This window comes from Herpailurus yagouaroundi, unplaced genomic scaffold, assembly GCF_014898765.1.
Source record: "Herpailurus yagouaroundi ecotype Mexico unplaced genomic scaffold, PumYag 139, whole genome shotgun sequence".
In the NCBI taxonomy this organism is placed as follows: domain Eukaryota; kingdom Metazoa; phylum Chordata; class Mammalia; order Carnivora; family Felidae; genus Herpailurus; species Herpailurus yagouaroundi.
This window is the reverse complement of record NW_024412394.1, coordinates 9,314,518-9,342,310: the sequence shown is the minus strand read 5'-3', so window position 1 is coordinate 9,342,310 and position 27,793 is coordinate 9,314,518. Positions and strand designations below refer to the sequence as shown.

Genomic DNA, 27,793 nt, shown 5'->3' with positions numbered 1-27,793 from the left:
CTTAAATCAGGAAGCCAAAAGCATAACGCTTTTAACATCACCTATAAAGGAAAACCATGTAACACAGACGTGCAATAAATATCAATGAACAGAGAATGATCTGCTGGTCTACGTGGCCGTACCCCCTCTCCCTTCAATGGTATGAAAGACGAAAACAGTTGAAACAACACAGTCCTGCTGTCTGGGGTGGGCCGACTGGTTTTTATGTGAGGACACAAACTAGTTCATGATATCCTGCAGGTCATGGTGCAGTGGCTCTGGCCTTTGCCTGCCGGTCTCCAAAGGTTTCACATTTTCTAATCACTCCGAGTCTTCACATCCCTGTATAATGCGGGATCTGGACCCTATTCCCGGGAACTCCCAGGGAAGCTCCCAGGGGACTGACAGGGACACCACTGTACTCAGATCAGAGACCCCAGCCAGGGAAGCAAGACCAGTGGCAGCCAAGGGAGGGATTCAAGCAGTGGAAGGGAACTACCAGAGTCCAGGCTTGGGGACGGTGGTGGGAAGGGTGGCGGGGAGGGCGGGTCCGACTCCGTTGTGCATCTGTGAGAGGCATCGTAATGGCGGGGTTCCAGGTTGGTAATGGGGCTCCCAGCCTTAATCTTTTTTGCCAGTTTCTTGACATACAGCAATGCCCTAGACTCACTTTGGAACCTTGAAGAATGCTTGTGAGGGCTAAAGTATCTCTCTAATTCATAAAACTGGTAGTAGCAGCTAAGGGTATGCAATCTGCCTCAATACAAGAAATCACTGGCTAGAGTACCTGCTTCCGAGGCATCCCGCCTGCAGCCAGTAGTCCAGACAATGCTTTGGACTCCCTGCCCCCAAATCTGTCAATAAAATACTCTGACATCTGCATATCCCTTCACAGAATATTGAGAAGAGTAAGTCACATAACCCTAAACATGGACCGGGAGATTGAGTAAATTGGGAACAAGTTAGGTCTGTGATTAAAAACACTAACGTGCCTACTGTATGGGAGCTACGTGGCTCTCGCTCTTCTGTGGGGCATCCATAGGATGGTGTCTGGTGTCACAGTGGCACTCTGGGGTTATAGCCTGTTTACCTTTCTTCAAGTCTTCCTCGGTGGGCATGGAGCCCTGGCACACGTGGTAGGAGAGTAGCCTCTGCACCGCATCACTTAGTGATCGGAACTGACTTTTATCAGGTGTCACAGCGTGGGCTTGGTCCCTCTGTAACTGCTGGAGAATGCTTTAAAAGAGAATTGCCCATGTCAGTGGAGATCCGTGGTAGGAAACCTAATTGTGATTTGCATGCAAAGAAATTAAGACCTACAGGAATGTTATTATTCACAGTATGGCAGCTCTGTTTTTTTACTTCATAGGCGTTTACCAAACCATGCTTCTCCCAGAGACCCTTCAGCCAATCGAAGGGTATGTGGCATGCTGGAAAGACCAAGAACTATTCTTCTTAAGAACAAAAGAGCCAACAGTAGACTCAAACTATATATGATACACAGCTGACCCTTCAGCAACATGGGAGGCTGGGGGCACTGACTCCCCGCAGAGTCAGAAGCCCACAGAGAACTTGACTTTCCTCAAACTTTACTAATGGCCTCCTGTGGACTGGAAGCCTTACTGATTACACAGTCCACTAATATATAGTTTTTATATTATATGCATTATACAGAGAAAAGAAAACGTTATTAAGAAAATCGTAAGGAACAGAAAATACATTGATAGAAAATACATTTTCTGTATTTATCAGAAAAAAATCTGCGTATAAGTGGACCTGCACAGTTCAAATCCGTGATGTTCAAGGGTCACTGCATTTATAGGTCCTAATAGAAACAAACTATAGGAAATTATTTTCAAAGTACATTAAAAAATATTATATACATTACATACACACACACACACACACACACACACACACACACACATACATTATAACCTGACTTCTGTTGTATATTTATTGAAGGTTAGGAACCTAGAGAAATGATCAAAATGAGTCATTTCCAAGGGTCACTTACAAAGCTCCTTTAGTTAGTTGTTTTGTAGCAGGCCGCTTTTGTCCTCCTGAATGACTATCCACCTAAAGACAAAACATACCTCTTATTACTCCCTTTTGTAGAAACAATAAGCAGAATGTAGTTACACATAGTTATGTTACAGATATTTTCAATTCCCTATCCAGAGCATATTCTTTTTTAAGTTTTTTAAGTTTATTCATTTATTTTGAGAGAGAGAGAGAGAGAGCGCGCACAAGCATGAGAGATGGAGAGAGAATCCCAAGCAGGCTGTGCACTGTCAGCACAGAGCCAACGTGGGGCTCGAACTCACAGACCGTGAGATCATGACCTGAGCTGAAATCAAGAGCTGGATGCTTAACCAACTGAGCCACCCAAACACCCCTTTGTTTCGATTTTAACTAAAAACCTTTGTTTTAATTTTTTATTTTACAGAGAAAGAGTGTGTGAGTTGGGGAGAGGGGCAGAGGGAGAGACAGAGTCTTAAGCAGACTCCATGTTCAGTGCAGAGCCCGATGTGGGACTCAGTCCCAACACCCTAGGATCATGACCTGAGCTGAAATCAAGAGTCTAATGCTCAACTGCCTGAGCCACCAGGTGCCCCTCAAGAGCATATTCTAAGAATGGGGACTGTACCCTGCTAAAAAAATAAAACAAGCCAGTCCACAGACCCATGTAGCAAAGTCACACCGTGTCAAGATTATGGAAAGTTGTACTATCAGTTCCCTGGAAGGGACTGTATTTAAAGCCTGAATCTCCAACTCTATAAATGCATCGTTAGATTTTTGAAGTATATTTGTGGGTACCAACTCCATGAACATCTGAAAATCCATTAGCTATTACAGTCAAGGTATATGATTTAGTAGGGAATTTCTCTTTTTCCTTTAAGTAAACTACACCCCAACATGGGCTCAAACTTATGACCCTAGATCAAGAGTTGTATGCTCTACTGACTGAGCCAGCCAGGTGCCCACACTAGGGCATTTCTTATGTCAATGTTAAGGGAACAAACATGACTTATGTCAGAATCTGAGAATTGAACCAGATCCTTCATGGAGTATTCCAGGCGGGCCCAGACTATAACAAGTTTCATTAAACTATGAATTGGGGTTTGATTGAGAAGAAACTAAGGGCTCAGCAAGCTGAAAACAAAAATATTTTTCCTTCCTTTTTAGATCAGTGGTTGGGTTAAAAGACCACAGAAACGGACTATTTCATATATTCCTGGTTGCTACAGCAGAAAAATAAAAAACTCTTTGTATAACTAAGAGGAACAGATCTACTTCAGTTATGATGAGTGATACCACTGAATAGTAAACTACATGTTTTTAGTGCCTACTATGTATTGGCTACTAGTATATTATTATGGTTATCATTATTGTTTTAATGTTTATTTTTGAGAGAAGGAGAACGCAAGCGGGGAAGGGGCAGAGAGAGGGGGACAGAGGATCCGAGGGTCCCCATTGACAGCAGTGAGCCCAGTGCGGGGCTCGAACTCACAAACCGTGAGATCACGACCTGAGCCAAAGTCGGATGCTCAACCGACTGAGCCGCCCAGGAGCCCCAGCTTCTAGTCTATTATTAATTCATGAGGAAATGACAGTGCTGTAATGTGAGAAATAGAATAGACACATGAATCCCATAAACATTAACAGAAATCAGCCTGGCCTGTCGGGAAGGTCTTCAGTGAACAAGTACACTTTTGTGTGTAGATGATACCAGGCGGGAACCACCAAGCTGGAGATGACACAACTACATTTCCTCACAATTATGCTCAACCTTAGGAAGAAGCTATGCAAATTGTCCTCTACCTGCACAGCTGGCTGGCCAGGAGATGATCCAACTACCTTTTCCTGCTGTGGCTGTGCGGTTCCTAAGGACACCGGTATAACTTTGCTTCCAGAATCCTGCCCTATTAGAATGAACACATAAGACAACAGAAACAGTCAATCGGGCCCCTTATATCACCCCTAGAGGCCAATGGATGTGGGTTACTGAATGTTCTGAGAAGGATTTCTTTATCACGAATGCTTGCTCTGAGGAAGAACGGTGGGAAGTACATTTATCTACAGAAGCCCTAGCGGCAGATGTCAGGATTAGTAAAGCCTACGTGGTAATAAATAGAAAGTGGATACATAAATCAATGGGAATAAATAAAAGCTGCCAGTGCTACAGTTTCGAATTATCGAAGGTCTGAGGAACAGGCCTCGAGCCAGTCACTACGGCAGTATTACTGGACAGCCAGCCAGGATTACAACACCCCAAAATGCTCACGAACGATGTAAGGGATGGGAGGCCCAAGCAAGAGGCTGATTACAAGTGTTCCTGCTTTTGTCTTTTTCAGTATTTACTGAGCAGTGCAGGTATTCAAAGCTTTAGAAGGAACGGAAGACATAGCCCACAATATTTTTAGTCTTGGCGGGGGGGGGGGATTCCAAATATATATAAATAAAGTGACATGAAGATAGTTACAGAGTCCCTTGTGCCATAGGACACTGGATTTTGTTGTTTCTAAGCGGCACATTTCCCCCCAAATTAAGTGCGTCATAATTTAATTAGAAGTGCGTTTTGTTTTTCTTTCTTAGTAGTGTATAAAATGAAAGTGGGGATTGCAACATGGTTTATCATTCGGGGGGAAAGGAGGCAGAAGGAACGGTCAGGGTGGGGAGGAGGCTGAATGGGAAGGGCTACATGCAGGGTGAGGATGGGAAGAGAGTGTCCTTTGGATTTGGGGAGACAGGGGACGGCTGAGGGGAGATTACTGTGAAGGCTCCTGACCTGGCAGTGCGGTGTTCAGGAGGCCAGGGATCTGTGCTTGCCTCAGGCCATCTGTGGTCTTGGAAGCGGATATGGGGGAAGTCTGATTCAAACCTTTTTTCTGAGCCTGCGAAAAATATTGCCAAGAGGAAAAGTTAATTTCGTGACTAAAGGCTGTAACAGATTCCTCAAAACACCAATTAGGCCAGTTAATGCCTACCCGGCATCACCGTCAGGTTCTAGATTACAAAACAAAAGCAGAGTTTTCCGTCACTCTCCACCACGCTGGGAGGACCGCAAGCAGCGCCCTTTAAAAGGCTACAGGCGAGCCGAATTTTCTCAGTGCCATTCACGGGGATGCTGAGTTGATGCCAGACTGCTTTCTTGCCCCAGGACTGTGGTGCCCAGACACAAAGGCAGAGCCAGAAGCTCCCTTTCTATCCGCGGCAATTTTCTAGCCTGCAGGGACTATGATCCCAACTACCAGAACCTATGGGGGCGGGGTGCTGCACGGACTCTGAGCACCTGGTCAGGGCCCAAGCGCCAGCCCCAAACCTACTGCGAGCACGCACTGCTGTGTAGATGATCTAGAGTACGTGCCACCCCTGCCACCACCGGTATGGCTCCCGTTCGCATCATGTCAACATCAGGTGTAACTGGGAAATGTAAATTCAACTGAATATTAGCCTGAGGAAAATATTATTCGGAAAATTAATCTGATGTTTTAAATGGGTGAGTGAGTGCTTCTTTTGTATAAATGAGGACATGAACTGGATGAAGTTTAGGGACTGACAAGTTCCTTTTAGCTCTAAAAAGATCTGTTATCTCTATGATCCATTTAAAGGAAGATGATAAAGGGCTTTTAAATTACTCTCAATTTTTAACCTTCTGTGTCATTACTGCTTCATAGTGCAGTAAGTTTTCAGAGTTTTTTCTTCAGTTTTATACTTTCTATTCTATCAGTGGATTGAGAATTTAGTGCAGTCATCCCCACGGGGGACTTAAACTATGACCTTGGCCTGATTAAAATGTTCCCACCAACCATTCATGTGTGGGCACTCACACAGTCTTTAGCAATGCCTGACCATTGGCCAAGTAAGTTCATGCTGACATTTCTATTCTAAGCGATCAATTATCTATTTGGTTCTCTCTTCTAATATAAAAATGGAGAGGGATTTCTTTTTAGAGCTATACATCCTTTTTGTGTCCTTAATGTTTATTTATTTATTTTTGGGAGACAGAGAGAGAGAGGGAGGGAGGGAGGGAGGGAAGGAGGGGCAGAGAGAGAGGGAGAGAGAGAGAGAGACAGAGAGAGAGAGAATCCCAAGCAGGCTCTGCACTGTCAGCACAGAGCCCGACGCAGGGCTTGAACTCACGAACACTGAGATCATGACCTGAGCTGAAGTCAGATGCTTAACTGACTGAGCCACCCAGGTGCCCTGAGAGGGATGTGACATCACCCCAGAAGGAAGAGGTCACTACAAAGTTGGAAACGGTCACCTTGCTCATCCTTCCGTTAGCAGGGAAGGTCAGACCTACACCATTCTACGCAGACAGATAATACATTTTTAGTAACAAAACCCGGAGGGGAAATTTTCCAGTGTTCACAGCATTTCACCTAGAACATAACTCTGCTCTCCTAGTGTTGGTAGCTGTCCACACGGAGGACACTGGGGTTGCGGGGAGGTCTGGGGAAAACAGTGAGCACCCTCTCAGATATTTCCAGGGGATGAACACTAAGGGCCACCTTGAATAAAAAACAAACAGATAAAAGTTGGGAAAATGTGGCTTCACAGGGCAAAGCTATATACTACGTGGAACTCTGAACTAACCAGACCACCAAGAATAGATGGATCAGAGTGAATATGTTCCTGTGACCGCAGTCCTTACGGTAGTGCTGTTAATACACAGTTTTGGAATTTTTCCCAATGTGCCTAGTTCGCACGAAACAGAAGAATGTCAGTCATCCTTACTGCTTTAGAGTATACAACTTTTTTTTTTTTTTTTAATAAAAATGGCATTACCCAGCCTGATCTTCCACCTTACTTATCAGACATGACCTAAAATGATTCACAGTTACTAAACAGATGAACAAAACAAAATTCCTACAGCAGCACCTGGGCGGCTCAGTGGGTTAAACATCTGACTCTCGACTTCCGCTCAGGTCCTGATCTCATGGTTCGTGAGATCGAGCCCTGCGTCGGGCTCTGCACTGGCAGCTTGGAGCCTGCTTGGGATTCTCTCTTTCTGCCCCTCCTCTGCTCATGTGCTCTCTCTCAAAATAAATAAATACACATTAAAAAATAAACAAACAACCCCCCTGCATACATAAGCGATAAAACTATACAGCAAAGCAAGAAAGAGATCACCAGGAAAGTCAGGAGAAGGGCTGTGGTTCGGAAGGCATATAGAGGGGGCTGGTTTCTGGGGCTACGTGGCAATATTCTATTTTATTTCTTGAGTGGTTACGTGGATGGGAATTTGCTTTTGAATTCTTTGTTAACTGTTCGATCATATCTTCCACATTTTTTTCTAAATGTGTGCTCTTTCACAACACAGAAGAGTGAAAGGGAAAAAAACCCAGAACAACCTCATGTCCAAGCCTGAAAATGTAAGTACTGTTGTGTCTAAAAACAAGGAAACTGGGGCACCTGGGTGGCTCAGTCGGTTAAGCGGCTGACTTTGACTCAGGTCACGATCTCACGGTCCGTGAGTTCGAGCCCCGCGTTGGGCTCTGTGCTGACAGCTCAGAGCCTGGAGCCTGTTTCAGATTCTGTGTCTCCCTCTCTCTGACCCTCCCCCGTTCATGCTCTGTCTCTCTGTCTCAAAAATAAATAGACGTTAAAAAAAAATTAAAAAAAAACAAACAAAAACAAGGAAACTGTCTGAAGGGGACCCTCTCGTTTGAGCACATGTTGGAGTGCTTTGTGGTCCCCTTGCCCACCTGTGTGGGTGCCAAGCATTGGCATCAGTGTGTTTTCATCTTACCCCTGCCTGTGTCCTCAAGTACGCCTTCCCTCGGGAGGAGGATGGTCACTCCAGTTGTCCCACTGTGGGGTAATTGCACAGGTTGGGCTGGGGTGGGTAGGGCCAGGGTGGTGTTAGAGTCAGAATGCATGGGGGGAGCCTAGCCTGGACCCTGCAGTGGCATAACCTCAGTCCAGCTGGTCTGTATGTTCGGAAAGCTCCGTGTCTTAGGGACCAATCTGTCTCCAGAAGTTCGCCGCTCTACATATTTTCAGGGCTGGACTTTGGTCTGTCTGGGTCACTGCTGTATTCCCGGCACCAGAACGGGGCCGGCACCACAGTGAGCGCACAGCAAACAGTTACTCAGTAAAGTGTGTGAATGAATTCCACTGCAGTGTATGTCACGGGGGTCCGTCCCTCCTCCCAGCCCACCCCCCCAACCCCTCAGGATCCATCACCTCTCTCCTGGTCCCCAAAACTTCAGGTTGCCCACAACTGACCATCTTTTCCAGAAGTGAAATTTACCATCTGTCCTGTTTCCTGAACTCTTAGAGAAGCCTTGCTCTTTAAATACATTTTCTTGACAAACAGACTGTTTAAGGATACTTTGTTGAGAACTTGGCTCTAAGAAATCTGCTAACATCAGTATACATTTTAATGCTTTAGATCCTATGGATTATCTTTGATATCATGTAAACATACAAAGAACCCCAACAAATCAAAATATTTGATATGTCAACCTCCCCTTCTGGGGTATACTTTGAAAGAAACCAATTACAGCCTAGCAAGACAATATTCACCTAACAACCTAAAATATTCCCTCATTTACTGAATGAGGGAGACCACTGGGGGGCTCTGTCCAGCCACACTCCCCTCTGGGAATTGTCCTATTGCCACAGAAACGGGTTGGAGCCAGGAAGGTTGGAGAAGACACAAAGGTGTGTTACCTGCCAGAGGCATTGAGGGTTAAACTTTAGGAAAGGAAGGAGCACTTTTTCTCCCATCTAAAAGTGCCAAGCTTGGGGCCCCTGGGTGGCTTAGTTGGTTGAGCACCCAACTCTTTTGATTTGGGCTCAGGTCATGATTCCAGGGTTGCGGGATTGAGCCCCATGTCGATCCCATGCTCAGCATGGAGCCTGCTTAAGATTCTTTCTCTCTCCCTCTGCCCCTCCCCTGCTCTTTCTGTAATAAAAATTTTTTAAATAAAATAAAAGTGCCAATCCTGCCAATGGAGCAGTTTATCCACCCAGAGGGGTACCTTTTTCTATTTTGGCTCAGAGGGGCACTTTTTCTTAATTTGAACAAAGGTCCTGTTATACAGCAGTAGAGGCTCTGTATGGTCACTTCGTGTCACCCTGCTCCTCTGGCTATGGCTTACTTAATGACCCACGGTGGGTCATTAAGCTTCTCCTGGGAATTTTGAGTGGTGGTGGGGAATGGATACCCGAAGGCAGTGGCTCTCAAATGCAGGTTTATAGACTAGCTGCATCAAGATCACCTGGGGAGCTTCTGAAATACCAAGTTTCTGGGTTCTAGCCACAAGATTCAGAAATCCAATGTGGGCTTAAGAATTTAAAATTCTTCTCTGTCTCAAAAATAAATAAACGTTAAAAAAAAAAAGGGGGCGCCTGGGTGGCTCAGTCGGTTAAGCGTCTGACTTCGGCTCAGGTCACGATCTCACAGTTCGTGAGTTCGAGCCCCACGTCGGGCTCTGTGCTGACAGCTCAGAGCCTGGAGCCTGTTTCAGATTCTGTGTCTCCCTCTCTCTGTCCCTCCCCCGTTCATGCTCTGTCTCTCTCTGTCTCAAAAATAAATAAACGTTAAAAAAAAAAAAAAGAATTTAAAATTCTTTTATTTATTTATTTATTTATTTATTTATTTAATGTTTATTCATTTTTGAGAGAGAGAGACACAGAGGATGAGTGGGGAGGGGCAGAGAGAGAGAGGGAGACACAGAAGCCGAAGCAGGCTCCAGGCTCCGAGCTGTCAGCACAGAGCCCGACGCGGGGCTTGAACTCACAAACTGTGAGATCATGACCTGAGCCAAAGCCGGAGGCTCAAGTGACTGGGCCACCCAGGCACCCCAGGAATTTAAAATTCCAAAAAGCTCTCCACTTGATTCTTATGCACTGCTAAGTTTTGGAAACCACTGCATTTGCATAGGAAGCCGGCCTGAGGTGGCCATTTTGGTGGAGAAGAGTGAGAGAGAACAATGAAGGACAGATAAAAGGCCACGCTATCTTGAACAGGCTGAGGGAACAGCAGAAAGCCTGATTTCTGACCTTATAAGGAGCTGCACTGGACTTCCTGAACGTTCTCCTTTTTTGCTAAATGTGTCAGGGCGAGTTTGTTTGTTTTTTAGAAAAATTTTTAATGTTTTTAATGAGAGAGAGAGAGAGGGAGACAGTGCTTGAGCGGGGGAGGGGTAGAGAGAGGTGGGGAGACACAGAATCCGAAGCAGGCTCCAAGCTGTCAGCACAGAGCCCGACGTGGGGCTCGAACCCACAGACCGTGAGATCATGACCTGAGCTGAAGTCGGACGCTCAGCCGACTGAGCCACCCAGGCATACGGTGAGTTTCTGAGAGTTGCAACCCAAAGTACCTCGATGAAGGCACCTGGGTGTCGGCTGTGTACAGGGCACCATGGTCAACCACAGAGAAGGCGGCCGAAGGACACCAACACGGTCTCTGACTTCTGGGAAGTTCACCATCCAGAACTAACCCAGGCCGACCCCAACACGGCTCATCAGCATACTGTAATTATGGCCTCTATCCTCACCTGGGCCCTCACGCCTGTGTGGTCCTTTCTTTCTCCCAGCCAGCACCTTTGCTCATTTTCCACTGAACGCTACTTCACTGTCTTCAAACCCGTAAGCCAGGTGCAATGCGTTCAACTCTACCACCACAGCCACACCCTTCCCTGCAGCCCCACTCGACCTTTCCTTGCTTCTGTTGTTAAAATGGCACAGGCATCCCTCCTCTTTTCTACAAAGAATCCCACCAGTGCCCTGGAATTCATGTCCATCTCCTTCCCATCCAGCTTTGAGAAAAAAAGCTCAAGCCTTCCCCGTATCCTAAAAAACGAATTCCCTCGGCCCTACATCCTGTAGCTATCAGTTACCTTCATTTTTCTGAATGTTGTGTGTGCTCATGACCACACCTTCCAGTCTCTCCCTGGTCTACTTCAATCTTTCTGGCTTCCACACCTGACACTCCATGGAAACAAGTCTTACCAAGGTCAGCAGCTGCCTCCTCATTGCTAAAGCTGTCAGAAACATCCCAATCCTTACCTCCACTGGCTTCTCAAGGGATGCTTCACTCTGTGGACCTCTGTCCTCCTGCCTGTAACATGCTCTTTTCTTAGCGTCCAGAATGCTGGACCCTATTGGTTCCTCCTCTCTGGAACCTTCTGAGTCTCATCTGTGGACTCTTCTTTCTCCTAATCTAAATAGCAAGGTGCCATGGGGTTCTCTTCTGGCCACTTTTTCTTTATTCACACACTCACCCTGATCCATTTCATCCATTTCTACCACTTCAGTTACAATGGATATGGTGGTCAGTCTCATTTTCGTCCACATTTTGGTCCTGTGCTTTGGTAGCTGTATATCATACACTTTGGTTGTCCTACAGGTTTTCAGGCTTGGCAAACATACCCTACACTGAACTCATAATTTCCCTTCAAACCACAACTCCTTCTCATGCTCTCTATCTCAGTGAACCTGGTGTCACTGTCCAGAGTGTCATTCTTATCTCTCTGCTATAGCCAGTCAATCAGAAGGTCTAACCTAATTGTCTTCAAACCACTCCATTCCCACAATCTCTAGCGCCACCAGGCTAGTGTAGGTCTTCAGTCTTTCATGCTTAGATTATGACACCAGCTCCTTAACGTGCCAGATCAAGGTCCTTGTATGATTTGGTCCTTGCTCACCTTTCCTGCCTAAATCTGCTGTTATCTCATCTGAACTTGCTTTGCTGTCTCCTCAGTATCACGGTCTCTTCTCTCCCTAGGCTTTTGCACTGCTGTTTCCACTGCTGGAACATTCTTCACTCAGGCCCTGGCTACCTGGGTAACTCTTCCTTCCCTTAGTAGGTCTCCGTCAGAAGTCACTATCTCAAGGAAACCTTCCCCAACCATTCCATCTGGGTTAGAGGTGTCTTTCTTGAGCCTGGAGCTCTGGATTACTTACTTTTTAAAAAAATTTTTAAATTTTTTTTTTTTTTTTTTAATGAAAGAGAGAGACAGAGCATAAGCAGGGGAGGAGCAGAGAGAGAGGGAGACACAGAATCAAAAGCAGGCTCCAGGCTCTGAGCTGTCAGCACAGAGCCAGCATGGGGCTCGAACTCATGAACCGTGAGATCATGGCCTGAACTGAAGTTGGACACTCAACCAACTGAGCCATCCAGGCAGTCTGGTAGACTGGTAATCTGGTATATTACTTCTACCGGAGTGTCTAAAACAGTGCTCTGTGGCTGTCAGCTTATCTGTCTGCCTCCTGCTCTGCAACTGACTGGTGTAGCCCTGGGAGGTTCTAAAATACTGTTGAAGGCAGGAATGAAGGAAGGAAGGGAGGAAGGAAGGAAGGAAACATTTAACACAGTAAGTGATTATGCACCTGTTGAGCAGTATGAACGAAAAGTGCAGAGAAGAGATCTGGGGACACTGGAAAAAGGCTTCACTCTTTTAGGGGCTTTGGGTGGGGGCCTGAAGGACAGGAGGCATTTCTACCTGTTAGGAAAGCGTGTGTAATGAATGCCCATGTCAGTAAAGACATGGGGCTCACAATGAGTCTGGCCAGTCAGGGAGGTGTGGAGGAGGGGTCAGCCTCACTAAAATGGAGGGTTTTCGACTAGAGAAGCTTAACTAATGGCCAGGGGTTGTATTTTCTCCTGTGGCGATGGGGAGTCTCAGGTCACCAAGCAAACGTTTTAGGAAGATTACTGTGGTGGAAATCTGCCTTTAGGAAGAGGCAGAAGGCAAATCAATCACCCAGATAATTGCTACATTTGTCCACATATTAGGGTCAGATTGGGCCTTGGAAATCATCTAAACTCAGTGGTTCTCCACCCTGGTTGCTCTTTAGAATCACTTGCGGAGCTTTTGAAAAATGCTGATGCTTAGAGTCCTTTCTCCAGACCGTTTAAACCAGAATTTATGGAGGAGAGGCCCGGGCATCCATATTTTTAAAAAGCTCCCCAGGTGATTTGATTGCATAGCTAGGGTTCCTCATTTTAGAGAAGAGAAAATTAGGGCTCAGAGAGTTTAAGACGCAAACTTAGTTCACAAAACCCATCCCTGGCAGAGAAGGACCTACAAGCAAGCTCTGACTGCTTGCCAACTCTTGTTTTCCCCATTACATTGAAGTCCCTCTTAAAGTCTAGTTCAGGGCAAGGATGCAGAAAAGGAGAGAAACAGAAAAGAGTACAGTATAGCCAGCTAGCAGGTACAGTCTGCTTCGCTAAGCAATTTGGCCATGCTCTGAACCTCTATCTCCTAGACTGTGAAGTGGAAACAGTATCTACTTGTAGCCCCAAGGTAAGGATTAGCAGTAATATGGATAGCCCCTGGCATGTACCAGTTGTCAACAATATGATCGTTATTTTTGTTACTATTGGAAAGAATAGATGTGAGACTTTCAAAGACCAATCTGTCGGATTTAGTCATTAAAAGTATAGAAGGAGAGGAAAAAACACCTAGATTTTGAAGTCTGGGTGTCTGAAAACCCAGTGGTTCCACAGTAAGGTTGTCAGGCTGAGCTGGAGGGAAAGGAAAGCAGGGAGGGGCAGGGAGGGATGGGGGGGGGGGGGGCGCTGGGTGGTCACTATGGCAACCAACACCTGCAAGCATGGTGGGTGCTGCCCTGGAAGAATTTACAAGCTACTAAATCTGCTAGTGATCTGCAGAGATTTGGACTTAAATTAACATGTTTTCTTGTGTTTGGCAGGTTAAACTGTTGTAAACTGCCTCCTTTAATCACCGACTTTTGAATATTAATCTGTTTACAAGAAAGTTTAAATCCTGTAAATTATTCTGTGCATTCAGGGACTTCAGTTGACAGGACTCTTTGGAGAAATGGCTGATTCTAGGTCTGAGGTAATAGGTTTAGGTAATAGGAAGACATGCCCACAGCATCTTGGGCCACGAAATTCTCAAAGTAGATGTGGCCGTGTCAAAAGTATAGAAGCGTCTTTAGCAGGCCTCCACTGACCACATTTGGGACATTTTAGCCATCAAAAAGAAAAATAATGAAAGCAACAGAATGCAACATTAACTACAAAAAGAATGCATGATCTTTTAGAGACAGGCACTAAACTATCACAGATGAACTTCTATGTCTGGATTAGCCTCACAATGATGTCGGGCAGGGGGTGGGGGAATTTAGCTGGGGATGGATGAACAAGCACAGCCATGAGTTGGTAAGCACTGAAGCTAATTGTGCACAGGGGCTCACTGCACTATTTTGTTTACTTTTGTTCATGTTTAAAATCCCCCATAATAAAATGTTTAAAAATGAAAGCAACTCCCCCCGCCCCAGACAAACTGAGTTCATAGTGTTATTCAGAAAAAGAGAGAGAGAGAGAGAGAGAGAAGGAAAGAAAAAGTTCTTCTTTCTGGAAAAGTCCCAGCCAATAATTATAGATAGGAGAATACCATTAGAAAATCCCCATTTTGCAACCACCGATGTAATTAATATTCCGGTGAGGCTCAGAGTCTCAAATCACTGGATGAGAGACTGGGAAAGAGGATAGTCACAAGGTCCCAAAGCACCATCCTGGAGATCATTTCTGCTTTACAAAGGGAAAAAATGTACCTTTGAATACCTGGAGGAGAAAAATCCTAGCAGAAGCCACCTTAGCCAAGTAAGTGATCACACCAATAATAGGACAGCTCAACATTCTGTGTCTTGCTGAAACTGTTTAGCCTGACTCTGATTGTGAAGTCACAATCAGAGACCGCCACACTGAGGCCACTCTACAAGACAAATGATCTGGGTTGCTGTGGACTAGAGATGTGACAACAGATGATGTCAGTGCTCTCTGGATTCTGGAATGAAACACTGTTGTAAAGGAAATTATTGGGTCAACTGGAAAAAATCTGATACGACTGCAGTGTATTAATGTTAACTTTTTTGGTTGTGATATTGTGGCTGCGTTGAAGGCGGCCCTTTGTTCTTATTAAATAGCTGGTGAAGTATTCAGGGGTAAGGGGTCATGACATTTGAAACTTATTTCAAGATGGTTCAGAGACAAAAGTGTGTGTGTGTGTGTGTGTGTGTGTGTGTGTGTGTGTGTGTATGTGGGTGGTTGTGGGTGTGTGAGTGTGTATGTAGAGACAGAGAAACACAAGACACACACAGGTGAAGCAAATATTACAAAATATAAACAACAGATGAATCTAGGTGAATGGGTTCACTGTACTCTTCCAAGTTTTCTGTGGGTTTGGGAAGTTTTCACAATACAAAAGGTGGGGTGGGGACTTAAGTTCACCCTACAAGAAACTGGTTACATTGGTTGCCTGCAGGGAACTGGATGGCTGGGGACAGAAGGAGGGAAATTTTCACTACAGTAGATACCTTTCTGTACTTTTTGGATTTTAAACCAAATACATGTATTTTCTATGCCAAAACCAAATAAAATTTATATTTAGAAACTTACTCCTCTGTAGAGTTAACTCTTCCAGGATCAAAACTTGCTGAATTAAATTTCCCTAAATAGACAAACATGGAAGGTCCCTGGGAATGGTGTTGTTATTGTTGTTGCTGTTTTTAATATTTATTTATTTAAGTAATTTCTACACCCAACGTGGGGCTCGAACTGACGACCCTGAGATCGAGAGTTGCATGCTCTTCTGACTGAGTCAGCCAGGCGCCCGGTGTTTTTGTTTATTACAACATTCTATAAAGTAATTTATACAGAAATTTTACATGGAAATTGTAAAGTAAAAAAGAGAGTCACTGTTAAGTGTTCCTGGATGTTCTGGGGGTTTAAAATTGAGATAACACCTCAACATTACTTTTCTAACTATGCGGTCTCCAAGGCTGTGTCCTCCTTACTCCAATATGCCTGATGCAACTGACCTAGTTCCCAATACTTTTTGGCATTAAAGGTCACAAAAAATTACTCTGGAGCTGCCAGTGGAGGCTTCTTGTTACCTCTGGATAACTGAAACTTTTGGGACTCAGACAGACTTTTTTTTTTTCCTTATCAAGGCATTATTTGTTACACAGGGGTTAAAGAGAGATCATGCCGTAGCTGATTATATATCATTAATAACAGCAAACATAAAACAGATCAACACATACTGATATGAAAACAATCCTCAAGTTATGGAATTAAGTAAAAACACCCATGGCGTGTTGCAGAGTTAAGCAGACGTCTGCAGTTATTTGTGCCCGTCCGTATGCATAGAGGCTCTCTCAGGGAGAATACAGAGAAAGAACCTAGACGCGGTGGCAGGCTTTCGGAGAGAAACTTGGGAACTGGCAGGAAGACTTACTTTTCACTCTCAACTCTCTTGGAACTGTTTTTAAGTTTTTACCAGTTGCACATTTTACTTATTTTTTTTTTAAACATTTATTCATTTTTGAGAGACAGAGACAGAGCGTGAGTGGGGGAGAGGCAGAGAGAGAGGGAGACACAGAATCTGAGGCAGGCTCCAGGCTCTGAGCTGTCAGCATAGAGTCCGATGTGGGGCTCAAACTCATGAACTGTGTGTGAGATCATGACCTGAGCCGAAGTCGGGTGCTTAACCAACTGAGCCACCCAGATGCCCTGCACATTTTACTTATTTTTAAAAATGCATAAATGTTTTGATAAATGCTGTCCAGATATCATGTCTCCTGTGTGGGGCAAGTTTTTAAAACTAGAAGAAAGTGAGAATAATCTATAAATCTACTATCCAGAGAACTGCTGTTAATGTTATATTCTGGGTGTTTTATCAGCAAGTGTTTTCTGTTTTCTAATTCAACATATTGTCTCTCCCCATCATTTTTCTAAGAGTGAAAACAAATTATTTATTCAATCTTATACATTTATTTAAAAAAATTTTTTTTAAGTAAGCTCTACACCCAATGTGGGGCTTTAACTAATGACCCTGAGATCAAGTTTCGTACGCTCTACTGACTGAGCTAGCCAGGTGCCCCTCTTTATTATACATTTAAATGTACGTTTTATTATTTTATTTTATTTTATTTTATTTATTTTATTTTTTTTTCAACGTTTATTTATTTTTGGGACAGAGAGAGACAGAGCATGAACGGGGGAGGGGCAGAGAGAGAGGGAGACACAGAATCGGAAACAGGCTCCAGGCTCCGAGCCATCAGCCCAGAGCCTGACGCGGGGCTCGAACTCACGGACCGCGAGATCGTGACCTGGTTGAAGTCGGATGCTTAACCGACTGCGCCACCCAGGCGCCCCTAAATGCACGTTTTAAATATTTCAAATTTAAATGTACACTTAAAAGATTATTTTGTAAGTCTTTCCCCAAATCTTTAAGTTGTTTTTTGAAAATATTTTATTTTATTTTTTTAAAGATTTTCTTTTTTGGGGGGCGCCTGGGTGGCTCAGTCGGTTAAGCATTCGACTTTGGCTCCGGTCAAGATCTGATGGTCCATGGGTTCAAGCTCCGCATCGGGCTCTGGGCTGACAGCACAGAGCCTGGAGCCTGTTTCAAAATCTGTGTGCCTCCTCCTTTCTGTTCCTCCCCCACTCAAGCTCTGTCTCTCTCTCTCTCTCTCTCTCTCTCTCTCTCTCTCTCTCTTTCTCATAAATAAATAAACATTAAAAAATTTTTCTTAAAAAGATTTTTTCTTTTTTTTAAAGTAATCTCTACACCCAATGTGGGGCTCAAATCTACAACCCTGAGATCAAGAGTCACAAACTCCACCAACTAAGCCAGGCAGGTTCCCCTCGGAAACATTTTAAATAGCTGCATAGTTTTCATCACAGCCGATCATTCTTCTATTATTAGACATTTTTTATTTTATTTTTATTTATTTTTGAGAGAGAGACAACACGAGCAGGGGAGGGGCAGAGGTGGGGGGATAGAGGATCCAAAGCTGACTCTATGCTGACTGCAGGAAGCTCGATATGGGGCTCGAACTCACGAACCCTGAGATCATGACCTGAGCCGAAGTCGGACACTTAACTGACTGAGCCACCCAGGTGCCCCTAGACATTTGGGTTTTTAGAAAACTTTTTAGCAACCAAAGTATAGAAGAGTATCTACAGCATGCTATAATTGAATAAGAAGGGAAGGGTGGCGGGCACCTGGGTGGCTCAGTTGGTTGAATGTCTGACTTTGGCTCAGGTCATGATCTCCCAGTTGGTGAGTTTGAGCCCCACATCGGGCTTGCTGCTGTCAGTGTAGAGCCTGCTTTGGATCCTCTGTCTCCCTCTCTCTGCCCCTCCCTTGCTTGCACTCTCTCTCTCAAAAATAAATAAAAACATCTAAAAAAAGGAAGGGAAATTAGACATAACACATTACATATATCAGCTCATTTGTGTAAAAATAAACGTAGGATAAATAACTAGAAACGAATGAGATCAGTGAATACAGAGGGGGCCGAGAACTGGCAGGAGAGGATGGAGGGGTGGGAGAAGGGTGGAGTGAGGTGCTCAAGGTATACTTTCTGCAGAGCCCTGACTTTTGGGGCCATGCTAATGGGTCACACTTTCAAAAGAAATGAAATAGATATAATCAATAAGGGTGGTGGGGAAAGACTCCTACAATTAATAAGCAGGACTATATTTCAAATGAATAGCATAAATACACCAAGGGAGGAGGGAAAAGCACTAACCCAAGTAATTTAGAACACAGTATTTTGACCATATGCCTTTAGGCTAAAGACAGAACTGTAGACTGATGCTGAAGTCTCATTAGTAGGTTTGTTTTTTCATGGTGGTATGGGGTAGCAATTCTGAAACCATTTTCTATGTACTCTAGGATTGAGCAAATAGATATACCTATATCTATATATCTATATCTATATACCTATATCGATATATCTGTATCTATATATCTATATCGATCTATCTATATATCTATACCTACATATCTATATCTATATCTATATATCTGTATAGATATATCTATACCTATATATACACCTATATATCTATATAGATATATTGTGGAGTTGCCTTTCTCACTGTTAGAAAAGAGGAAACATGGGAGATGTTTGGAAATGGAAAAGAAAGAGAATTGAATAATGAACCCAGTGGTCCTGGATTAGAATAGGAAGTATCAATAGGAGCTCATTGCTTTTAATACAGATTGATATATAAATAGCTACAGATGTTGGGGGTGTGTAAATATATATAAGTCCCAGGTCAGTAGCAATGAACGTGTAGTGCTCAGGTCATAGTTTCTAAATACTGCTCTCCACTAGAAGGAATGAGCCTCCTTAAGTAAATGATTGGTTCCAGGGCAGAGTCAGGAAAATAAAAGATAAACACGGAACATCTTGTTTTGCCAGAAATTAAAGAAAGTGCTCAAGGCACAATGGAAATGTGTCAGAAGGACCAGCAGCCAATTTGGAGGGGTGCCCAGTGGCCATCAAAGTAACTTGAGCATCAAGATAAGTGACTACAACAATATATAACCCCCTGAGTAAAATAAGAACCTCTGAGTCCATACTGATATAAACAAACATGTAAGTAAAAGAAGAAAAGGAAATGCTTTCTCAGAGAAGAATGCCAACAATTAATGTAGAACATATGATGGAATCAGAAAATCTCTATTTGGTGGCCATCACAGCAATAGCAGATTCCATAATAATGGATTTGGTCAGGAATTATCAATGGAAACTTAACATATGTGCAAGTTTGATGAGTGACTGGATACTGACATGGTGTCAAAGTATCTCCTAGAAGAAACTTATTAAGAAGCATCGGACACCATCTTAAGCAAGCGTTCAAAGTTTACACCACCGGGAATGGGACAAATCCACATGATGATGATGTATCATTTCTGCGACAGTCCTATCAAAAATGTATGACCTGGATCTAATCATGAGGAAACGGCAGAGAAATGTGAATTGAGGGACATTCTACATAAAAATTGGTTTGCACTCTTCAAAAATATCAGGGTCCTAAAGGACCAAAAAAGATGGAGGAAATGTTCCAGATTTAAAGACATTATGACACAATTAGACAGTGACCCTGGGCCATAAAAACAAAACAATACAAGTTTTCCCCCTTTCGTTGTAATGGGCATTCTTGGGAAAATCAACTAAATCTGGATAAGGTCTGTAGATTAGGTAAAAATGCTGTACTAATGCTAATTTCCTGGTTTTGATAACTGTACTACCTATGGTTATGTGGGAAAATGTTTCCATTTTTTTCTTTCTTTTTTCTAAAATATTTATTTTTGAGAGAGAGTGTGTGAGTGGGGGAGGAGCAGAGAGCGAGGCAGACACAGAATCTGAAGCAGGCTCCAGGCTCTGAGCTGTCAGCATAGAGCCCGATGCAGGGCTCAAACTCACCAACTGTGAGATCATGACCTGAGCTGAAGTCGGACGCTTAACCGACTGAGCCACCCAGGCGTCCCAAATGTTTCCGTTTTTAGACTGAAGTCCAAAGTATTTAGGGCTAAAGAGGCATTGTGCCTACAATTTACTCTCAAAATTGTGTGTGTGTGTGTGTGTGTGTGTGTGTGTGTGTGTATGGGGGGGCAAGGGGAGAGAGAGAGAGGAGGATAAAACAAATGTAGTAAAAAGTTAACATTTGGGGAATCTTGGTGAAGGGTATATGACAATTCTTTATACTCTTCTTGCAACTTTGACTTTTCTAGAAGTCTGACATTATTTCAAAACACACCCACACACAACCTCTGACACTGAAAGTAATACACTGAATGTCCTTGATCATAAATAATCTTTGTTTCCCTAGGACTCTTAGTGGAATGACTAAGTCAAAGGTATACAGTTTGAAAACTATCGATGTACCCAGCACGGAGAGGTTTTTGAGTACATCTAAATATGGAGGAGGGGCACCTGGGTGGCTCAGTCGGTTAAGCGTCCGACGTCGGCTCAGGTCTGATCTCACTGTTCGTGAGTTTGAGCCCCACATCGGACACTGTGTTGATAGCTTGGAGTGTGGAGCCTGCTTCGGATTCTGTGTTCCCCTCTCTCTCTGACTCTCTCCTGCTCATGCTCTGTGTCTCTCTCTCTCTCTCAAACATAAATAAACATTAATAAATAAATAAATAAACATGGAGGAGCAAGGCAGTGGAAATGGAGGACGAAACAGGGTCGACCACAGAGGTGAAGGCGGGGTGTGGAGCTGGAACTACGGACAGTGTTCAGGATGAGTGTGAATTAGAAGCTAGAGGAGGAATTCAAGGATCCACAGATAGGGGTTCAGGACCAAAGCTGATGACATTTGAGACGATTTTTAGAAACATAATCCTTCTGTGGGTTTACCAACTGCCCACGGTAATTTTGGATCCCTCCCTCTGTATACATCCCTCCCGCGCAGGGCAGTTACCCACTGATGAATCGTACTGAATCCCTGAGCCTTTCTGACTGACACCCAAGAAGCAGTCACAACGTCTCCACCCAGTCCATAGTTACATGACCTAGCGGCTTACTATATGATGTAAGTAAATAATCTACCATAAGCTTTCATTTTAAATGCCTGTCATACGTTTCATCAAGTATATGTATTAATTGGCTCTCATCGAGTATTTGCTATTTGCTGTTAGGGACTACGTTAAGTGCTTTGTGTGGATTATCTCATTTAATCCCCCCAATAACCCCATGGGAATATATGTCCATTTCGCTGATGAAGAAAAGTAAGTCTAGAGAGGTAAGTTAAAGTAAGACTTGCTCTATGTCATAAAGCTTAGATTCAAATCCATAAGACTGACTCTAGAGCCCCACTCCAAACCACAATGCTATGATGGATGAAAAATATTAATTAAGGGGGTGTCTGGGTGGCTCAGTCAGTTGAGTGTTCGACTCTTGATTTCGGCTCAGGTCATGATCCCAGGGTCGTGAGATCGAGCCCTGCGTCGGGCTCCTTGCTGAGTGTGGAGCCTGCTTAAGATTCTCTCTCTCCCTCTGTGCCTCCCCTCCCCCCTGCTCGCACACACACACTCTCTCTCTCTCTAAACTAAAAAAATAAAATAAAAAGTAAAAAACAAATCTTTTTAATTAGGAAGAAAAAAGGCAATCAATCACAAGTTGAAAATTGTTAATGAAAAAAAGAATCGTTAGTGAGGGGCGCCTGGGTGGCTCAGCCGGTTAAGCTCAGCTCAGGTCATGATCTCACGCACAGTTTGTGAGTTCGAGCCTCACATCGGGTCCCTCGCTGATAGCGTGAAGCCTGCTTGGGATTCTGTCTCTCCTTCTCATTGCCCCTCTCCTGCTCTCTCTCTCTCAAAATAAATACATAAACTTAAGAAAAAGAAAAAGAGAGTTGTTAATGAATAAATTGGGAGTTTAGGATGAAAATTATATTCTGTGAAATACACATTCCATTTTCGTTTTCTGGAATCCTCCCAACATTTGTGCGATAAAGCAAATGTACCTGACAGAAGAACTGCTGCTGGGTTCCCGCTCCAGGGGTGTTACTGAAGGTGCTGGTAGATTTGGAAGAAGAAACTGGAAGACGATGAGACGCACTGACCGGTACTGGAGTCCTGTTCGGCTGGGTCAGCTGATCTCCCGTGAAGTTTGATCCTGATGCACCCGACTGAACCGCAGACCCAAGACTAGGATGGGCAGTGCTGGATGAGCTGACGACAGGGAACCGACTAGGTCCTGACATGTTGGTCACCGAGGGCATGGTGGTGAAGCCAGGTCTCCCTTGGGACACGCTGCTCTGCCCAGGTGACAGGTGTAATACGGTTGGTGACGCTTGCTGCAAGGGCATCTGTCCACCAACAATCTGAGGAGAGGCATGATTGACAATCACTGGGCTTCCAGAGGCGGCAAACGTTTGCCCAGACACCAACTGGACGGCGGCATTCTGGTTGTTCAGCATCTGTCCAGAATAGGCTTGGTTGGTCCTGAGCATGTTGGAAGAGTTTCTGTTCAACATGACATGCTCCGAGGCCACTTGGCCGGAGATGAGCTGAGAAGGTTGAGTCTGAAGCAGTTGCCCATTTATGGTCTGGACATGATGTACCGAGTTGGAACTGACAGAAAGGCTTGTGGGTATGAGGAACTGACTTTGGGGTGTGTGAGGCTGGCCCATGGGAGAATGAATAACGATACTACCCCCAGCGCTGCTCACTGCCTGTGAGGTGACTGGCTTCCTTGTGTTCTGTTGGTTTACGATGTTCACGGACATGTGCGGACCAACTACGGAGCCCTGGGGTGAGCTGGCGGAGGCAAAGGAGATCCCTTGTTGAACGTGGTGCTGCTGTATTCCCAAATTGTTCACATTGTACGTATTCTGCTGACCCATCTGGATAGGCTTTGGCTGGATATTGATCGGGACTTTATTTGAATTTGGTGCAAGACCCCTCTGTATGATGATGTTATGCACAGGTAGAGACGTCTGAAAATTTGTGCTGTTAAATGGAACGGTAACAGGCTGTGCTACGGGACTGGAACTGGAGCTCCCAAACAAGGAGTTGCCATTGGGAGTCTGTCTGTGAACCAGGAGTCCTCCACTCACATTTGATGGGGCTTGCTGCCCGCTGCCCTTCAATATGATTTGAGATCCGTCTAGGTTATTAATAGTCATCATGGAGGGTTGATTACCAAATGAGCCAATTAGCTGTATCTGACCCGAACTGCTAATCTGACCGCTATTAGACAGATGCTGGCTGGGCACACTGATCCCCACGTGTTGCATAAAGCCATGTTGCACCCCCACCGTATTGCTTGCAAATGATGCTCCAACAGGCACGTGAGTCACCCCTATAGGCTGCAGCGTCTGACCTGAGTAATTCGAAACATTAGAAGCCTGAGTAAACGATGCTGATGAAGAAGGATGAAGCTGGGCTTGTGCAAACTGTTGGCTTGAACCTATACTGGCGTCCAAATATGCCTCTTCTGCCAATGTCTGTTCAGTGATATTGGCCTCCTGCAGGGATTTCTGAAGAATGTCGAAAGGTTGGTCCTCACTGAGATCGGGAAGAGGAGAAGACTCAAGTTCATCTTCAAGAAACTGAAGGCTACTTGAAAGTGGCAGTCCATCACTGGGCCCTTCTCCAAGCTGGTTGCTTACGGCTTTGAGGGATGACTTAGGATCAGCATTCTAAAAAACATACACAAGTATGTTACCTGGCATATCCAACCTTTGAAAGAAGCTCTTAAAACAACACAACACAAACCTCACTTTTGAATAGAATAAAGCCTAACAGGCACAGCTCTTCAAAGTGCTCAGCTTATTCTGATACTGAATTTCCTTCGTGATGATGTTTAACATTATTCCTGTAAGCGTACACATTCAGCACTCTAGTAAATTAGTTCATAGAAAATAGATACATAACAGGATCATACTGATGACTACCTGGAGTTTAGCTCCATTTTTTCAGATACTGACAAAGGCTTTATTTTTCAGGACTACTCCCAGTCCAGGGCTTGAGTGAGACTCGGCCCAGGGTGTGTAAGAATCCAAGAAATAGCCATGTCTAGTCCTTTGCACGACAGGAATCTAAGTGAATTTTGGGAGTTCTGGGTACTATTCTGTTAGAGGTCCAGAAGGTATCCTAGATTCAGCCCTGTCATTCCGGGCTTCTCAGAACATGTCTAGTTCTATCCCTACCACCCCAGGCAAGACCAGTCCAGACGAAAACAAGCTTCCCACATGAGTGAGCGGTCATTCGATTTCTTAGAAGGAATCCGCTTATTACGCCGCTTTCAAAACGATTTCAGTGTCCTATTCAAAAGTAAAAGTCCATCAACATTTTAGTCATCAAGCACCCACTTGTGTGTTAGTTTCTGTCCTTAAGGAATCCTTAGGAATGGGCATTCCAACTAGAGACGACACAGGCATACGAAGAGAAACGAACGTGATAAATAAGATATACTCCACTGTCTACCAGTTTTTCTTGGGACATGTCAAAATTTATAAAAGAAAAGATACGGAATCCACAGGTAGGGATAACACAAATGTACTTCACACTACTGAACTTAAAAATGGTTAAGATGGTAAATTTCATAAGTATTTTAATGCCACTGAACATTCAAAAAAAAAGATGAAGAAAAAAAATTAAAAACAGGTCAATGCAACCTTGCAAAAGTGTAGAGATTTTCATAGATGATGGGAAGAACTAGGTAGAAAACCGAAGACTACATCATTTGACCCTCAACCCTCAACAGTTGAAGCAGGACCAATGCGGTAGGACTTGAGGAGTCCTCCGAAAGGAAATGGGGAAAGCAAATGGAAGCAAGGAGATGTTTTTTTTTTGCGGAACAATATCTAGACAACAATGGATATCTCCTGAATGGTCATACACAGTTTAATGTTTTTACAATGTACAAATTAACAGGCCATAAGTTTAAACAGCCATCCTTGAAAAATATTTCTGCTGAAAAAAAAAATTTCTACCTCACCTCCCATGATGTAATAGAAATTCCCAATAAATACATACTGGCAGTCTGAAAAGTCAGAAGTCATACTCACACGGAAGGGGGAGAGTTGGTAAATAAAAATCATTCACGTCAAGGGACAGGCTAAATATCTACCTTATGTGCTTAATGGCACCACATAAAATTATTACTCGTTCAGAATGAATTTCAAAAGTGCTACTGATTCACAAGCCTTACAGGAGATCAGTGTTGTAACTTCAAAGCCACCTGTAGCATGTGGATGTGTCATACATCCTATGATCTGACACAACTCACACACACTCAAATACGTGAAAGAACTCTGCACTCCCAAGGGCTTTCTGAATACCATTCCATGTCATAGATGAAGGAAATAAAGGCCCTGATGATAACTTAATCTTTATTGAGCACTGTACCAAGTAATTTCCCTGGACTAGTCAATTAATGTTAACCAACCTAGGAAGTAGTTCTGTTATTCTCCTGGTTTCATAAATAAGGAAACTGAACTCTATAGAGATTTAGTGACATATCCAAGGTGACAGGGCTAGGAGGTGGCAGAGTGAGGATTCACACTTGGGGCAGTCTGACTCTGGGCTATCATCCATGATGGAAGAAGGCACTTGATTAAGATAGGCTTGAATGTAGTCATCTGGACATAGTCTGTAGGCAGGACTTCCCTATCCCCCAGGTCAGGTTTCTTGTCTGGACACTCCTAGAGCTTGAGAATATGGAATCCAGAATTGGTGATCTGAGGGAGAATCCTAGCTCTCCAACTCCTGGCTGTATAATTTTGAGCAAGTACTAACCTCTCTGTGCTTTAGTTTCCTCATCCATAAAATAGAGATCATAATAGAACCTACTTCTTGGAGTTATCATGTGTAGTAATGAGGTTAATCATGCTAAACAGTTGGTGCCAAGAACATACTAAATGCTCAGTAATTTTCAGTCATTAATTTTTTTTTCTCGTTTTAAGATGAAAATGTTTGTAATGAAGAGTAATTTCTTTAAAGCTATGTAACAAGTCCCTAAACATCCTAATATGGCTTTCTTAGGTTATAAGTCAGGAAAATGGCAAAGTAAATCTCATATAGTTTATCTTAATTGACTAAGTTAAAAGGAGACAATGTCAACACCATTCGGTAGATTTCCTTCCATGCCAATTATAAGAGACAAGGTAATAACTCCCATCAGGATCCAAAGGCGACTGAAGCCTCCGGACACAAGGCAGCAAGGAGGGAGAAACACTTGACCACTGAATTCAGCTTCCAATACTCACACTGGAGTTGGCGAAAATTGAATTTGAATTGGCTGCAGAATATCCTGTGCTAGTTGAGTCATCATTGCTCTGCAAAGGTACAAATTCAATAAGGTGATTACTTTAACTGTAAAGAAGGAACAAAATTTATATCTGTGATGTTCTAAGTATTACTTACAGATTTATTACTAGGTCCGTGTAGAAAATAGTTCAATGCTTGTGGGTCTCTGGAAAACAACAACAAGGAAAGGAAATCAGCAAATAAGTACATAACCTGTATTTAGGATTCATTCTCACGAGGGTCAAAAGAAAATGACATAGCCTGAGTAAAATTCTCTCCCTGTTTTTAAACGATTTTATTAGTTTTTTTGTTTTGTGGGTGTTTTTTTTTTTTTAGTTTATTTATTTATTTATTTGGAGAGAGAGAGAGAGAGGCAGAGAGAGAGAGAGAGAAAGAGAGAGAGAGAGAATCCCAAGCAGGCTCCATGCTATCAGCACAGAGCCTGATGTGGGGCTCAATCTCATAAACCATGAGATCATGGCCTGAGCCAAAATCAAGGAGTTGGATGCTTAACTGACTGAACCACCAAGGTGCCCTTATTAGTTTTTTGGTTTTATTATTGATTTTCCTGATGTTGTTCCATTTCCTATTATCACTTATTTCTGTCTCTGGGATTTGTTAGAAAGTAAATTTAATAAAGGATAACCTAAGTATGAACCCTATCATATCCAAATATCTTTGTTAATCTATGTTGATTTTTTATTTATTTATTTATTTATTTATTTATTTATTTATTTATTTAAATGTTTATTTTTGAGAGAGAGAGAGAGATAGAGAGAGCATGCACGTGAGAGCCAGGGAGGGGCAGAGAGAGACAGAGATCTGAAGTGGGATCTGTGCAGACAACAGAGAGCCTAATGCAAGGCTTGAATTTGCAACCTGTGAGATCATAACCTGAGCTGAAGTCAGATGCTTAACCAACTGAGCCACCCAGGTGCCCCTTGATTTTTATTTTAAAAACCCACCCAGCTTTTTTATTTTTATTTTTTTTAATATGAAATTTATTGTCAGATTGGTTTCCATACAACTCCCAGTGCTCATCCCAACAGGTGCCCTCCTCAATGCCCATCACCGACTTTCCCCTCCCTCCTACCCCCCATCAACCCTCAGGTTTTTTTTTAATTTTTTTTTTTTTTACATTTATTTATTTCTGAGAGACAGAGAGAGACAGAGCACAAGTAGGGGAGGAGCAGAGAGAGAGGGAGACACAGAATCCGAAGCAGGCTCCAGGCTCTGAGCCATCAGCACAGAGCCCA

The 27,793-nt window shown here is 43.6% G+C and overlaps 1 protein-coding gene across 4 annotated transcripts in view; it reads right to left on the bottom strand.

Moving 5' to 3' along the window:
* The window catches only part of BICRAL (BICRA like chromatin remodeling complex associated protein), a 67,868-nt gene that overhangs the window by 10,993 nt on the left and 29,082 nt on the right, over positions 1-27,793 (bottom strand). For 3 of the 4 annotated variants that reach the window (XM_040473530.1, XM_040473531.1, XM_040473529.1), the window contains 7 exons: positions 26,655-26,703; positions 26,498-26,566; positions 22,247-23,926; positions 4,772-4,877; positions 3,805-3,905; positions 1,997-2,058; positions 1,070-1,215 (listed from right to left, as the gene is read on the bottom strand). In XM_040473530.1, coding sequence (XP_040329464.1) covers positions 1,070-1,215; positions 1,997-2,058; positions 3,805-3,905; positions 4,772-4,877; positions 22,247-23,926; positions 26,498-26,566; positions 26,655-26,703 — 2,213 coding nt within the window. The remainder of the gene's footprint in view (positions 1-1,069; positions 1,216-1,996; positions 2,059-3,804; positions 3,906-4,771; positions 4,878-22,246; positions 23,927-26,497; positions 26,567-26,654; positions 26,704-27,793) is intronic. The other variant, XM_040473532.1, reaches the window with a different exon arrangement.